The sequence below is a fragment of the Solanum dulcamara genome, chromosome 3, assembly GCF_947179165.1.
Source record: "Solanum dulcamara chromosome 3, daSolDulc1.2, whole genome shotgun sequence".
NCBI classification, from domain to species: Eukaryota; Viridiplantae; Streptophyta; class Magnoliopsida; order Solanales; family Solanaceae; genus Solanum; species Solanum dulcamara.
Window position 1 is genome coordinate 7,550,181 of NC_077239.1, and position 14,590 is coordinate 7,564,770.

The window sequence follows — 14,590 nt, forward strand, 5'->3', positions numbered from 1 at the left end:
CTAATTGCACATGGGGAATCGGAACGCCCTACCCTCAAAGCAAGTAATGAGCCTAATTGGGCCTTAAGTCGTGCATACTCTATGTCCCTCTGCCTATCCCTAGTCAACGAGGCTTCATTTTGATTATATAGCTTAGTGATCTTACCATCATCTTGGGAAGGACCTATGGCTGGAATTAAATTGACGATACGTTCTATGAGGCATGTCGTAAGCATTCCCAAACCTACTCACACCACAAATAGAGTCTAGCCATATCGTCTCAATTTGTTCTTGGGTAAATGGCATGCCTCGACTATCAGTCGGTTGAGTCCAACGGAAATCCTCCACTAATTATTGATGTTGGTTCTAAATTTAATAGTGAAAATATTTGAAAGCGAATTTAGAAAATAAAGTAATTATTACTTTAAATTAGAGGCTTACGTAGATCTGCTCAACCCAAAGGTCTAGATCTCCTGAGGTTTTCTTCTTTCTCGTATGAGTAGCAATGAATGCCTCATCCTGAGTTACCAACCTCCCTAGTTCTTTTTCTACAAATGAAATTAACTTAGTTATTAATAAAAAATAATTAATTATTAATATTCTACGATATCAATTAAGAAAACATATATACTAGTTTCCTCCCCAGTCCTTTGGCTTTGAACCCCACCCGTGTGTAGAGAGCCAGTCCAATCAGATGCTCTTATCAATATCATACAGTTTTTATGGCACGTCGATGCTACGCACTAGGCTTAGCGAAGTTCTATATCTTGAACGAGATTCAAAGTGTGATTTCACATATATTTATTCTAAATCTCCTGCTATATTTGGTTAATGGGAAATCCAACTTCATTTCTTAAATACAAGTCTTATTTAAGCAAACTTTATCCCTCTAATTATCATTTATATTGATACTTTAAAAAATTGTCAAACATAGTTATACTTTGAGTTTTATAGTAAATTCTAAAAATAAACCCTTCCCCTAATAAACCATGGTCGCAGTCCACCTCCATTCCCCTGTTCTTTTTCCTCCTCTTCCTTTGCTCTTCTTTCTAAACATTGTGTTTCCACTCAACGAGCCACGTTACCCCTTCTCTGTTAATATTCTCAGAATGCATACTGAGTAAAAATTGGAATTTTCATTCCACTTTGAGGTCGTTTCGTGTTTTCAATTTTGGTTTGAGTTTCAACTATATTCCATAGTTGAGCCTCTTGCTCTTTGCTACTTTTCAAACAAATTTGTATAGTTTGGAGGTTCTATATATTCAACAAGCTTTGAATTATGTTCTATAATTATATCAATGTATCCAACAAAATTGAGAAAATGCATTCAGCAAAATTGAGTGCTTTGTTAACCCCTCCAAACTAACGTTGTATGAGAGATAAAGCGACTTGCCCTAATTTCAATGTATTCAGCAAAATTAAAATATTGCTCTCTATTGATATAATTAAGTTGAGCAAATAGATACAATGTATCCAACTACATTTAGGAAACAAATAAAATAAAATTATCGTCTCACTAATACAATTCGAGTTTCTGAAAGTTGTATAAGTGATACAACACATCAAACTCTAATGCGGATATGGAAAACAAGGTGAAAAACCAAAATATAAATAAATGAGACATGCATGAAAAAATATTATACTAATTTTATAAATAATTATATATCATATAAATAGGTGATAGTTTGTATTATTTGGGGCATAACTAATTTGGGGCTTAACCCTAGAGTCGCCTGAAGTAAATCGGAAGGACAAGATGCTTCAGATCCGTCTCAGCAAGCCAGCAAATGAGAATGGTGGAGTTGCTAAGTGTTTGCCTCCTGAAACTGTTACAGTTGCATGTCCTGATCATCTTGTTATAGCTGATCTTCCTGTAGCCAAGAGCCTTGGAACAGTAAATCCTGCATCTCAACTCAAAACTGTTGGCCGGAGGTCCCGGCGACAGCTTGGTGAACGAGTACATTTTTGTGTCCGCTGTGACTTCCCTATAGCTGTTTATGGACGTCTGGTGAGTGTAGAATACAATCTTCAACCCTTAAACTTTTCCCCTAATTTTCTAATTGTTGTTTATGGACGTTTGGTCAATGTTAATACAATCCTCAACCCTTAACTTTTTTCCTAATTTTTGTGATTTTCTAATTGTTATTTGTCGATGTCTGGTGTGTATAGTGTTCAACCGTTAACTTTTGCCCTAAGTTGCTTAGACTCTCCAAAAATGCACTACTTCTGAAGGATCCTACACAAGTTTGATGACATAAACAGCAATAGGAAAGTCACTGCGGGCACAAGAAAATCTCCGGCATAGGCATCCTACTGGGCATGTATGATCTGTTCACTATCTGAATGTTCCTCCTGCTAACGTTATCCTGCGGCAGGCTTCATAGATTTCTGCCCATGGAAAAACATTTGAGTTTGGGGGTGGTTTTATAATTATCCCATATGAACCTTATAAAAAAAATATCCTGAATGAGCTTCCAAAGCGATTGCTCAACATTCCCAATCTGAATTAGTGAAGATTTGTAGCCTGCCTCCACTGTGAATAACCCCATTTTGTGTTGCCTCAACTTATACTATCATTTGTGTGGTTAGAGAAAGTTAAGGACTGCAAATTTGTAACAAAATCAACAGTTCCTTTAGCTCCTTCTAAATTGTAGATCCCATACAACATTATGTCTGTTATGTGCAATGGAGGAATCAACATTTGAGGCAATTTGAAATTAATTTGATCTAGGGAGCCATGGGTCTTTCCAAATTTTGATATGATTTTGCTGAAACCCATCTTGTATATGATATTCTAAGAGAAATCATCCCATAAAATCCTGATGTACTTCATAAAAAGCCCTAGATAATTTAGTACACCAGTTATTTTGAGCCCTTTTTTGGTGAGAAGAATTCCACGTCTCCTGTTCACAATCACCGAGTATTTGACTGTGGTGATGCAAAATCTAATCCATATAACCCATCTTTCTCCAAAGTCCAAGAGTTTTTATCTTTTGTTTCTAGTCAAGCACTTCATTTGCAATCAGTGTTGCATCAATGATCTTTCTGACTTGAATGAAAGCACTTTGATGTTTCGAGACTAGTTTGTCAATCACCATTTTCAGTATCGCTGCTAGGTATTTTGCAGCTATCTTATATACACTACCAAGTTGCAATCAATGTTGCATCGAAGTGTTTGTTGTTATAGAAGCAACAAGCTTTGGATTTTTTTTTACTTATATCAGTGTATCTATGGGTGGGCATTTGGTAGTTCGGTTCGGTTTCGGTTTTTTTTATTTCGGTTCTTTTGATTTTTGGTTATTGAATTTGTTGTACCAAACACCGAACCAAATTAATTCGGTTTGGTTTTTTGTAATTCGGTTCAGATTTGGTTTATTAAATTCGTTTTTTTCTGGAATGGGATACCTAGAACGGGAAGAAATTGGAATCGCAAAATGCGATTTGCTGTAGTAGTGGTGCAGTTTGCTGGCGATTTCACTTTGCTGGATAGCATTTGCAAGTGTTGGCCGGTGGACGCTGGCCGGTAGAAGCTGGAATCGTCGACGACTCGATGTCGCTGCAAGTTGTTGGTGAATCAGAAGAGAAGGTTGCGGGCTGCTGCGGCTGAGTGGAATGAGAAGCAAAAGTCAAAAAGACAAAAACCTAAGGGCAGAAAAGGAATAAAAAGTCCTAGACCCTAGTAGATAAGGTTGGGCCTAGTAAAAAAGGGTTGACCATTGTACTAATAATATCTAATATAGTATACTTGTGCATAAATTTCGGTTAAACCGAAATACCGAAATATATAAATTATGTTATCGAAAATCGAACCCAAAAATCAAAGTTACAAAAAATATGAGTCGAAAACCGAAATACCAAAATAGAAAGAATTCGGTTCGGTTCGATGTTTCAGTTTTCGGTATTTATGCCCTCCCCTAAGTGTATCCAACTAAATTGAGAAAGTGTATCCAGCAAAATTGAGAGCTTTGTTAACACCTCCAAACGAATGTTGTGTATGATACTATGGACTTGCCCTAAAATCAATGTATTCAACAAAATTAAGATATTGTTGATAAATAGAAGTTGGGGTTGGAGGCTAACATCATCACTGGAAGAGTATTTGGGGAGGACTGATCCTCACCAAAGTGAAATGCTTCACTTGGTTAGTCATCAAAAGAATCGCTTAACTCATGAAGTGCTACAGAAGAAAGGAATGCAACTAGTCCCTAGATGTTTCCTATGCAATTTGACAGGGGAAACAAACAAACACCTAGTCCTACACTGCAAATCACTACACAGATCTACGGCTTATCCTCAACATCACAGGCTTTAGCTGGACTATGCTAGAAGACACTTCTGTCCTTTTTAATTGCTAGATCAGAAGGGGGAGTTAGCAAGACTCAAAAGAAGTGGTGGAAGCTAATACCATCATGCATAGGGTGGTCAGTGTGGAAGGAAATAATTGGGAGATGTTTCGAAGATAGATCTAATTCTATTCACAAAGTAGAAGGGAATTGGGTAGTATCTTTACTTTTTTGGTGTAAACAACTGTGTATAGAAGATGTAGATCAAATTATAGAATTAATAGGGAGCTAGTAATTTTGGTTGGGGCTGTAAATTTTTGAAGGTGGACAACATGCTCTTATTGCTGAAGAATACAACTTTACCAATGTTTAAAGAAATAAAAATTAAGATATTGTTGATACAATTAAGTTAGCGAATAGATACAGTGAATCCAACTAGATTGAGCGAACAAATACAAAAAAATTGTCGTGTTACTGATACAACACGAGTTTCAGAAAGTTGTATCAGTTATACAATGCGAAAATGCATCAGTGATACAACATGAATTTCAGAAAGATGTATCAGTGATACAACAAACTTCAAAACTGATGCTACGTTTGATAATTAGTCAAACGATCATTATGTTTGGTAATTAGGCACTAAAGTACCAATACTCATGAAAATTCCTCTATTTTGTAGTATATATATAGGCCTAATCCTTTTAACATGAATCCTAAAATCGAGCATATCAAAATCAAGACGGGAAACATGAAGGCCCATGTCCGTAAATAACTGCAAAGGGATTTTTTGATTTTCCTTCACTGCAGTTTTCATGTTTCAGCACAGAAGAACAAAGGGACAAACACCTCTCTTCTTCGGTAATCCCCTAAAAAACATCTCAACCATTTAACACACGGCTTATGCAAGGTGTAAATAAAAAAAGAATTACAACTACTTCCTCCTCTAACTTGTTTCATTAATAAATATGTAAGGACATAGAAGTTGATTAATATTTTAGGTATAGAATCGTCGTTCAACATTTAACGTGGAACATTCATGCTTTTATAATATAGATAGATATAGATTTTCTTTCTATTTTCATTTGGTTGTTTTTGGGTCAGCCAACTTTGGCCGATTGGACAAGTTATTTTTCATTTCGTCAATTAATAAAATCAGCCTGAGCGGCCCAGAAGTTATTTTTTTTTTAAAAAGACAACAATGACAAAAAGATTTAAAACAGTAAATGTATTATTCAATTACCAAATGTGACAAAAAAATGCTTTGTTAAAGAATCTGAGTTGAAATTTGAAAGTAAATTCGCGAGAAACATGAAAAAAAGATCATATTAATTTATTACTAATAATTATATAAATAGATGGTAGTTTATATTATTTGAGGGCTTAACCCTAGAGCCGCCTGAAGTAGAGTGGAGAAACAGAGTTGATCGGAAAAGATGCTTCGGATCCTGCTTAACAAGCGAGCAAATGAGAGTGGTGGAGTTGTTAAGGGGTTGCCTCCTGAAACTGTCAGAGTTGCTTGTCCTGATCATCTTGTTTTAGCTGATCTTCCTGTAGCCAAGAGCCTTGGTTCAGTGAATCCTGCATCTCTGGTCAAAACTGTTGGCCGGAGGTCCCTGCGCCAGCCTGGTAAACGAGTACATATGTGTATCCGCTGTGACTTTCCCATCGCTGTTTATGGACGTCTGGTCAGTATACAACTTTTTGAGTTTTTGTGTTTTCACATCCACCTTTCCACCTTTTTCTAGCAAGTCTGTAGTTTTTTCTGTTCCAGCATAATATGTCAATCAGCTTACAGATGTAACCACTCTGATGAGTATGTGTTTTACTAGGTCTAGGTGTTGATTTCACATAGTTGGTCATTTATAATTCAATGTCCCAACTTAAGTGATACTTTGGTCTGCATACTCCCCACGTAATATATGCAAAATAGACTACCTCCCGACATCCCTCCTGGCTAAGAGTCTGCACCTAGCTTTTACAGAGCGCATGGGAACTGATACACCATCTATTCCTTTTTGACCATATACACCAAAATATACTGGTTGGTACCATCCGCCAGATCTTTCTGATGTTTTTTTTCATCAACTTCCAAAACCTCCGGCTCTCATAGGCATACTATTGTATGTCGTAACTCAAGATAATCCCAAATTAGAGGAAAATATTCCAAATGTCAGCAACTATTTGGCAGTGTAGGAAGAGGTGTTTGTTGGTCTCCAGACGTGATGGTACATGTAACATCTATTCATTAAGCATTGATGGTACATGAATGTTCATCCAGCTAATGCTATCCTGTGGCAGGCTTCATAGATTGCTGCCCAAGGGAAAAACATTTGAGTTTGGGGATAGTTTTAAAAGTATCCCATATGAACCTTAACAAAAAAAATGAAAAAGACCTTGTTTTTGTTTTAAAGATGATGCATTTATTGAATAACTTGTCCTGTTTCATACGCTAACTGGTTAATGCTTTTCCTATTATCTTGTATGTGTAATGTGGCAAGTCAGGCAGAACTTTTTCTTGTTACTACGAAATGGCTGTATGTCATACACAAACTGGGTTATGCTTTTGAAAGCTGGTGTATGACTCATGTTGGATGACATTATCAATGTTATGAACTATTGGAACACACTCTCACCTTTATATTTACTTCTCTCAACTACATTTCGAGTGAAAATGATCTTTACTATCTTCTTTCTGCAGAGCCCGTGCGAACATATCTTCTGTCTAGATTGTGCCAGGAGCGACTCTCTCTGCTACCTGTAAGCGTATATCCTGTTTCTCCACTTTTAAGAGTAATATTATCATTTCTTTAGGACATAAAATATAAAATTATCAACTAAATATTATTTTGGACATCTCACATTTAATGATGGCAAGTCAAAAGGATTGCAAACAATATAGTGATTTATAGGGGATATGCTGCTGGTAGCAGCATGGGGTACAACAAGGTGTATGTTTTAGTTTTTGGCTGTTCTACATAAACCTGAATTTCACATTGATATTTTGTCAGGTCATTATTCAGTATTGTATCTCTGTTGTTAGACCTGAATTTTCCATTTTTTGTCAAGTAGACTAGGGCATTGAAATCTTAGTTTTTTAGTCGAATCCTATATCAGCTTGGGCTAGTTTTTGAAATACCATTATATTAGAAATTCTCTTCCAAGTTAGAGAGATATTGCTCCTATGAAGAGTTCCATCAGCCCTTGTTATGGCAGATGATTGATTTTAACCTGACTGGAAATTTTGGAATCTCATCAAAGAGCATTTGAGATTGTCATGATAAGCATATTCTAGAGAATTCTCACTCATCCTTATTCAACTGTATTGCTACTATTGTTTGAGAGTAAACTAGGTTGGTTAGTTTGGCTTTACCTGTTCCATACTTGTTTCACTGATCTAATGATATGGAATCCAAACTACATTTGTTTTATTCAGCTGTGATGAACGCATTCAGAAGATTCAGACAATTAAAATGCTGGAAGGGGTCTACGTCTGCGCAGCTCCGCATTGTCTCAAGTCCTTTCTGAAGAAGACTGAATTTGAATCTCATATTCATGAGGTTCACAGTGATCTCCTCCGTGCAGAAAAAGATGGAAACGTTTCAGAATCTGCTAATGCTAGAAAACCTGCAGCATCTGAATCTACAGTGCAAGCATCACCTAGGCCCATATTTTCTCCTAGTTCAGGTTCCCAGGTACATGATCGTGAAGACAAAGCTCTTCATTCTCAAACTAGAGACCAACAGCCTCCTAGGCCTTTTATGCAACAAAAGCCACCTTTCACTGGTTCAATCCAAAATCATCCACTAGAGCAAGAGTCTGATAGTAATCCTCCTCCAGGCTTTGAAAGGCCTGGCGTGCAGAGCCGGTTACCTCAGCAAGGCTTTGGTGCACAGGTTTCATTGCGGCCAGACCCAGGACACTTTCTGGACAAGCAGCAAGGGATTATGGTGAGCTCCTCTAATCGTGAATATCCAATGCACATGCCCCAACCTCATGGCTTTGCTGTTCCTATGAGTTCAAATCCAGGTTTGGCTCCTCAATTTGGTTATCCTCAGTTTGCACCTGATGGAGCCCAACCATTTTATGGTGCTACTTCATTTGAGATGTCTAGGCCAGACTCAACTCCTGAAAGGGGATCAGAACAAGGGTCTTTGTTAGGTTTTCGACCTGGTGCTGCAGGAAATATGAATTTTCCAGAAAATTACCCTCGGCCATGGAATATGGGGCAGCCGGCTGGGCCATTTGAGCCCACTGCAGTTCAACCTCCTCGAGATGGTATTGTTAATGCTGCTGATCCTCAAGGAAGAGCAGTATTTTTCCAAGGAGATTATGGAAGGAATGCCAGTGTAGTGCCCTCAAACCTGCAACCTCCGCCTTCAACCAACAGAGGATTGGAAGGTGGACAGAGTAGTAATTCCATGGATACTGGAGATAGCAAGGGTATACTGATGCCACAACCTATGTCCCTCCCACCACCCCCACCTTTACCTCATCACATGTCACAACTCCAGATAGGGGGTAGACACTATTCTGGTGATACAAGTCATGATGGACAGGGCTATGGTTGGCAACATGAGAAGCGTGATAATTTCAGAAGCAGCCAAGACTAGTTATGTTCTGGTTATTCCTCCACCGTTTTTTTTGTAAGAACAGTGTCCATTTTGTGTTACCTGCAGTGTATTTTACTTTCTAAACTACCAACTTTGTTTTGTTGTTTGTTAAAGCTGAAATGCTGGTTTCTCTGATAATTACGTTGCTTCTTGTTCAAACAGAATTTCTGTAGCATGGATCTCATTCTGCTTGAAAAGTCATTCAAGATTCGTAGCTTCTAAATTGTGGCCAGAAATTACATATTTGAATAATTTCCTGAAGCATCCAAGCATTGTCAATAATAGTTAGTATATGCAAACAGCAATTAACAAGAATTGCTGAATAATTTATTACTGTAGTTCAATTATACATATCTAGTAGGCAAATCATGCTGCAAGCTTACAACTTGCTCAAGACCTTACAATAGTTTGCTCTGCAACAAAATGGGTGTGCATAATCAATCAATCTACTACGCTTCAATCCCAAATTAGTCTTCGTATCCATTTAAGAGGAAACAAGAAGCACGGGCATCTTCACAAGAAGAACTTCTTTTGTCGCGGTTCCAATTCAATACATTGATGTACACAATATATGTGCAAATTACAATCTCTCATATCTTGTGAAGCATGGGCATCTTCACAAGAACACTTGCTAGCCATTCACTTCCGTCGAGAAAGAGCAAAAAGGGAAAGAAAACAAGATATATGACAAAGGTTATTGAAACCACAAACCCCAAAACAACCTTACCCCCAATCCCTTTTTTTTGGAAAAAAAAAAGGTGAAAAAACTTGACACAAAAAAGAGAATGGTTTAGCTTAATTTCTTCTTTTCCAAACTTAATCTTGGAACCTTGTTAACACACACGGCATCAAATTTATGATACAACTGCCACAATTTCCTGTATGCCATTAACAGATATGCATCAACTTGGTCTTCATACTTCTCATAGAGTGCAGGAACTGTAAGAGCAATCACAAGGCCTGCAAAGATAAAGAACCTGAAAGTCAATTTCTGTCGTCAAGAGCACTTTGTTTCCAAAATTAGGAATAATGGGAGTAACTTACTAATGTAGCCCAATGTGAGGAAATCGGTCAAGCCTCCAAGGACAGATACCAGAATCAGCCCCGCGGAGACCTTAACAAACATATTTGTGTCCTTACCAAGGGCAATATCCTCAGAAACTGTCAGTAACATGTTGATGTGATTGCGGATGAAACAAGCTGCTTCATTTACCATTTCTTCAGAGAGATACAAATGCGGCAGAGGTGGAGCTGGTCTGTTGCAATTTTTTTGGACAAGGCTCAATCACAGAAAAACAATGACTATAGTTCAAGAAGGTTCATTACTAGATAAGTTGATAATAATATCATGAACTGCCATTCTGGATGGCACTAAAAGTTTACTATGAAGAAGTCTACAACATCATGCTTAGGAACCTCTCTATTCTACCAAGTTTGAGGTTGAGGATTAATCTCATTGAATTGGCAAGCTGATGACTTTCTTGCAAAACATTTTTCCATTCTCGTCCTTGTTTTTTGTGTTTTTTTTTTCTTTTTAACCTTGATGTACAGTGTATTCTTTTTCTTTTTAACCTGGGTTAACTTGCGGGCACTTCGACTATTTCCGCGAGTACCTGCTACCTCCCACCAGCACAAGTATTGGGTAATTTGCCCATCAAGGCTTGGACAGATAGAAAAAAATCACCAAATGTTTTGTTTTTGTGTGTTTTATTTACTTGTTCTTTAAACTTTCCATCAAATATCAGTAATAGAAGTACTTGTCCAAGCAAAATTAGCAACATCATAATAGCTTATAAAATACTGGACTATGAGCTGATTTTTCTCTGGAAGCTGTTCTACTATACAGTATTAAGGAATTATAAATTTCTCCACACACCATTGGCCTTGAAACTGTTGGAAAATAGAGTTCCCACAAATGTAGCATGTTTAGGAAGGGTTCTAGTGCTACGTGTATGAGAAATGACTTGAGAGTGTGAACATTTGCTCTTGCACTGCCAAGTGTCCTTTGAGAGTTGGGGTATGCTTTCATGTGTTCTTGGAATAAAAGAGATGATAACAATGTCCATGAGACAACTATTATGCTGTTGGAAGAGACCAAAAATGCAGAAAAGCAAAGTAGGTTCAGAGTCCGGACACCCTTCATCTGGAAAAGAGAAATCCAAAGAGCTCTGATGGCAGGAAAAACCCTCTTAATTGTTTTAAACACTCATGTTTAAAGATTTTATCATTTTGATGTCATTCCAAGTCATTACAGGATATATATGTGCTGACGGATTTAGTTTGATCTCCACACTTTGAAGAGAGCACAAACACAGATATGAAATAATTTAGGTTTGCCACATAACTCCCCACCACCACCACCACACCCTCACCCACCACCACACACACAAGGCTGACTTAATGAGCAGATAAATAAATATCAAGAAAAGTTAGTCCTAGATAACCAACAGATAACAAGAAATGAAACAGCAAGGATGGCCAACGGAGCATTACTACAAGTGTTTATGCTACTTGACCGACGACACACTAGGTTTCATTAGCATTTGGAAATTACTTGCATCTCAGCCTCTGATAGAACCACCTCCCCTCTACCTATCCCACAGGGGAGCGCAAAAAGATGAAAGTTCTCCTAAATTTTAGACAATTTAAAACCATTTTGGTTTGCTACATGTCAATCACTTGCTTCCTTTCCTTATCCAAGTAATCAAGTAAAAATGCAGATGCGGATCCCCATATGAAGCAAACGAATATCCATTGAATTGTCTTTCCGGATAATAACCTGTCAATGTGGCAGGAACTTAATCCCTCCCATTTGACATACTTATAGAGCTATATGAAACTCTAATCCAAATCGCAGTAGTTTGAGAACCCCCATATTTTCGATCAAAATTACTTATTACCAATGCTACTGCATACACTAAACCAAGTAAACAAAGCACATCAAAATTGTATGTCACAACTGAGATATGTGAGATCATTCACTTTGTGCTATTCTCATCAAACCACACACAGCTAACATGAAAAACCATATCACAAAAGCATTTGAAGAAGATTGTCGTTTACCTGTTAAGAATTGCAGCTGATTTAGACCATAGAAACAAAATTGTGAACAGCAGAAAGAAAACACTTGAGACTAATGATAGAAGTGTATAACCAGATCTCTCAAACACCACCCAAGCAAACAATGTTACTACAAGAATTCCCACTGTCACATCTTTTCGCCTCCATAGAACAACATCAGCAACTGTTTCAAACAAACTAAACTGGATCAAACACAAAATAAAACCAAGTAACTCTTTTAATAACAAGAACAAATTTTTATCACAAATAGTTTAGTTGACCAATTTTCAACAAAAATTTCATCAATCCCATATCAAGAACTCCAATTGCATTTGTGATAAACATATAAACCAAATTATGAACCTAAATTCATCATCAAACAAGAACTGACATGATCAAGAATTTGCATTAGGTGGACTTACCAAAACCTTCTCCAAGGATCTGATGAAGACTTCTCTGCCTGTTAAACAATTTATCAGATGAACCCATTTTTCTACAAAACCTCAACTCAAATGAAAACAACTTCTTCACCAAGAATCAATCTTTGGTAACTTTTGTGTATACTTGTTCACCAAGAATCAATCTTTTTACTTGCTAGTCAGATATCAAAATGGATGAATATTGAGATATGGTATTAGTGGCACCAAGAATCAATCTTTTCCAGCCTAAAAGCATGAAAACATACTCATGATATTATTTTCTGCACTATTTTTTCAACTCCAAAAGAATAAAGAAAAGTATAAAGTGGGGGCTGGCCGGTTCTATAAGTGTTTGCCTTTGGAGAAGTAATAGGAAAAACAATAAAAATTGAAGTAAAATAGGAAGACAGAGACATTCCCCCTTGTATCTCACAGCTAAGCAATGTCATGTGGGCTGCTGATTTTTTCTAGTAAATTTTAGTCTTCTTAGTACTCCCTACTTTTTCTACTGGAAATTTGGTGGTAAATGATTTGGTTATTGAATGGAATAATTTGGGTTGAAAAAAAAAAGTTCTAAAGTAGTAGATTTAACTTTCTTAATAAAAATGGAAAAAGTGGGGGCTGGCCGGTTCTATAAGTCTTTGGAGAAGTAATAGGAAAAACAATAAAAATTGAAGTAAAATAGGAAGACAGAGACATTCCCCCTTGTATCTCATTTAAATAAAATAGTAACTTTTAGGATTTTTTATACAAATAGTGGTCAAATCTAGTATTTACTTTTTTAATATGTGTGATTGTATGTTAATTCTTCTATTTTTTTTTACAATAATATTTTATAATTTATTGTAACAGAGTAATATATTTTTTTTATTGATTTTGATATGTCCTACTTGAGTAGAAAGTTTATGACAATCTTTGTGTACATATCACTTGATATGCTAACAAATAACTTTTTATTTTATAATTTTTTCAAACTACTAATTAACCCTCAAACTACAGGTGATGCATCCCTTTATTTATACATACTTACCAATACACTAAAGTTTATACATACTTACCAATACACTAAAGTGCTTACTTGTTCATAAGTTTGCCTATACAAATTAAAGTCCCTAGTTAGAAAAATAACATTGCTATACATGGGTTAAGGAGGAGAGAATGGATGCATGTGAACCCACCCCCTAGTGCATAAACCCCTGGTTCAACAAGCAAATATTTATCGAAATGGCCAAAAGAAAAAATAATTGTAATTCAAATAAAGGATCCAGAGGAAATAGCTAAGGAGGTGAATATTGAACGGAAAATATTAGTGACGTTGAGAATGTATTCTTGAGGTGTAGAGAATATTAAGGTGCATCGATTATGCACTAATTCATGTTTTTTCCTCTTGGATCTACCCTATTGATGCTTAGATTGCTATATTCTCGAAATCGATACTACTTAAATTTGCGTTGATTTTTAGTTTGTGAATGGTAATGCTTTGGATTATTAAATTTTGGTTATTATTTTCTTATATTATTGCACAATATAAGTTTTAGTCACCTCTCGTATAGAGCTTGGTTCAAACGTCCTTTTTAGTTGTTTCTAGTCATAGTTTTTGTTTGTTTCTAGAATTCTTTTATATAAAAATTATTGATTCTTTTTAGGTAAATGCTTAGGAAATAGTTAGAGTTTCAAAATTTAAAGATGTCTAAAAACATTGGCATACCGTAATTTTTCTTGTTTTCCTACTTATAATTGTAGCATTCTTATAAAATATAAAACTTTTAGCTTCACGGTAGATATTTCAATAATTCTCATTTATATTGTCAAATGTTATTTTAAGTTAAGAAAATCTTGACCATTTGTTTCTACACACTACATTAATTCTTGTTATCAAAAACCTTATTAATAGATTTGAATATTTAGTTGTTTAATTTAAAGTTCTAAAATATTAAGCAAAGTCTTCTGTCAAATTTTTTTTAAAAAAACTAAAATAATATCTAAAAATATGTAGAAGATGTTATCTAACATGTACTATTAAAATATTTAGAACAATAACTTTGCAGAAATAATTAGCAGCAATGTTTAAAGCATGGTTTCAAAATCGGTAAAGAAAATAGAAAAGAAGAAAATCGAGTCAACTGAATACACAAGGTGTTCTTAAGGAAATTATTCCACTCGAGTAGTCGAGGTTAAAGGAATATATCCTCCAAGATAAAACGTTTTTACTCACCAGTATATTGCTATCAAAAAACAA

General features: G+C 36.0%; 2 protein-coding genes across 3 annotated transcripts; one reads left to right on the forward strand and one right to left on the reverse strand.

The window, feature by feature from the left end:
- The first annotated feature begins 1,669 nt into the window (after positions 1–1,669).
- Positions 1,670–9,010, forward strand: LOC129882346 (E3 ubiquitin-protein ligase HAKAI homolog). 2 transcript variants are annotated; one of them, XM_055956598.1, is made up of 3 exons: positions 1,670–1,987; positions 6,961–7,019; positions 7,696–9,010. In XM_055956598.1, the coding sequence occupies exons 1-3, from the start codon at positions 1,736–1,738 to the stop codon at positions 8,870–8,872; spliced, it is 1,488 nt and encodes a 495-aa protein (XP_055812573.1). In that variant the 5' UTR covers positions 1,670–1,735; the 3' UTR covers positions 8,873–9,010. The 2 variants fall into 2 exon arrangements, with proteins under 2 accessions (XP_055812573.1, XP_055812574.1); XM_055956599.1 differs by lacking the exon at positions 1,670–1,987 and adding an exon at positions 5,629–5,947.
- A 317-nt stretch (positions 9,011–9,327) lies between these two features.
- Positions 9,328–12,918, reverse strand: LOC129882348 (reticulon-like protein B12). Its single transcript, XM_055956600.1, has 4 exons — positions 12,355–12,918; positions 11,936–12,116; positions 9,917–10,128; positions 9,328–9,832 (listed from the first exon to the last, which is right to left on the reverse strand). Exons 1-4 carry the CDS (start codon positions 12,419–12,421, stop codon positions 9,663–9,665), a joined length of 630 nt encoding a protein of 209 aa, XP_055812575.1. The 5' UTR covers positions 12,422–12,918; the 3' UTR covers positions 9,328–9,662.
- Positions 12,919–14,590: the final 1,672 nt, after the last annotated feature.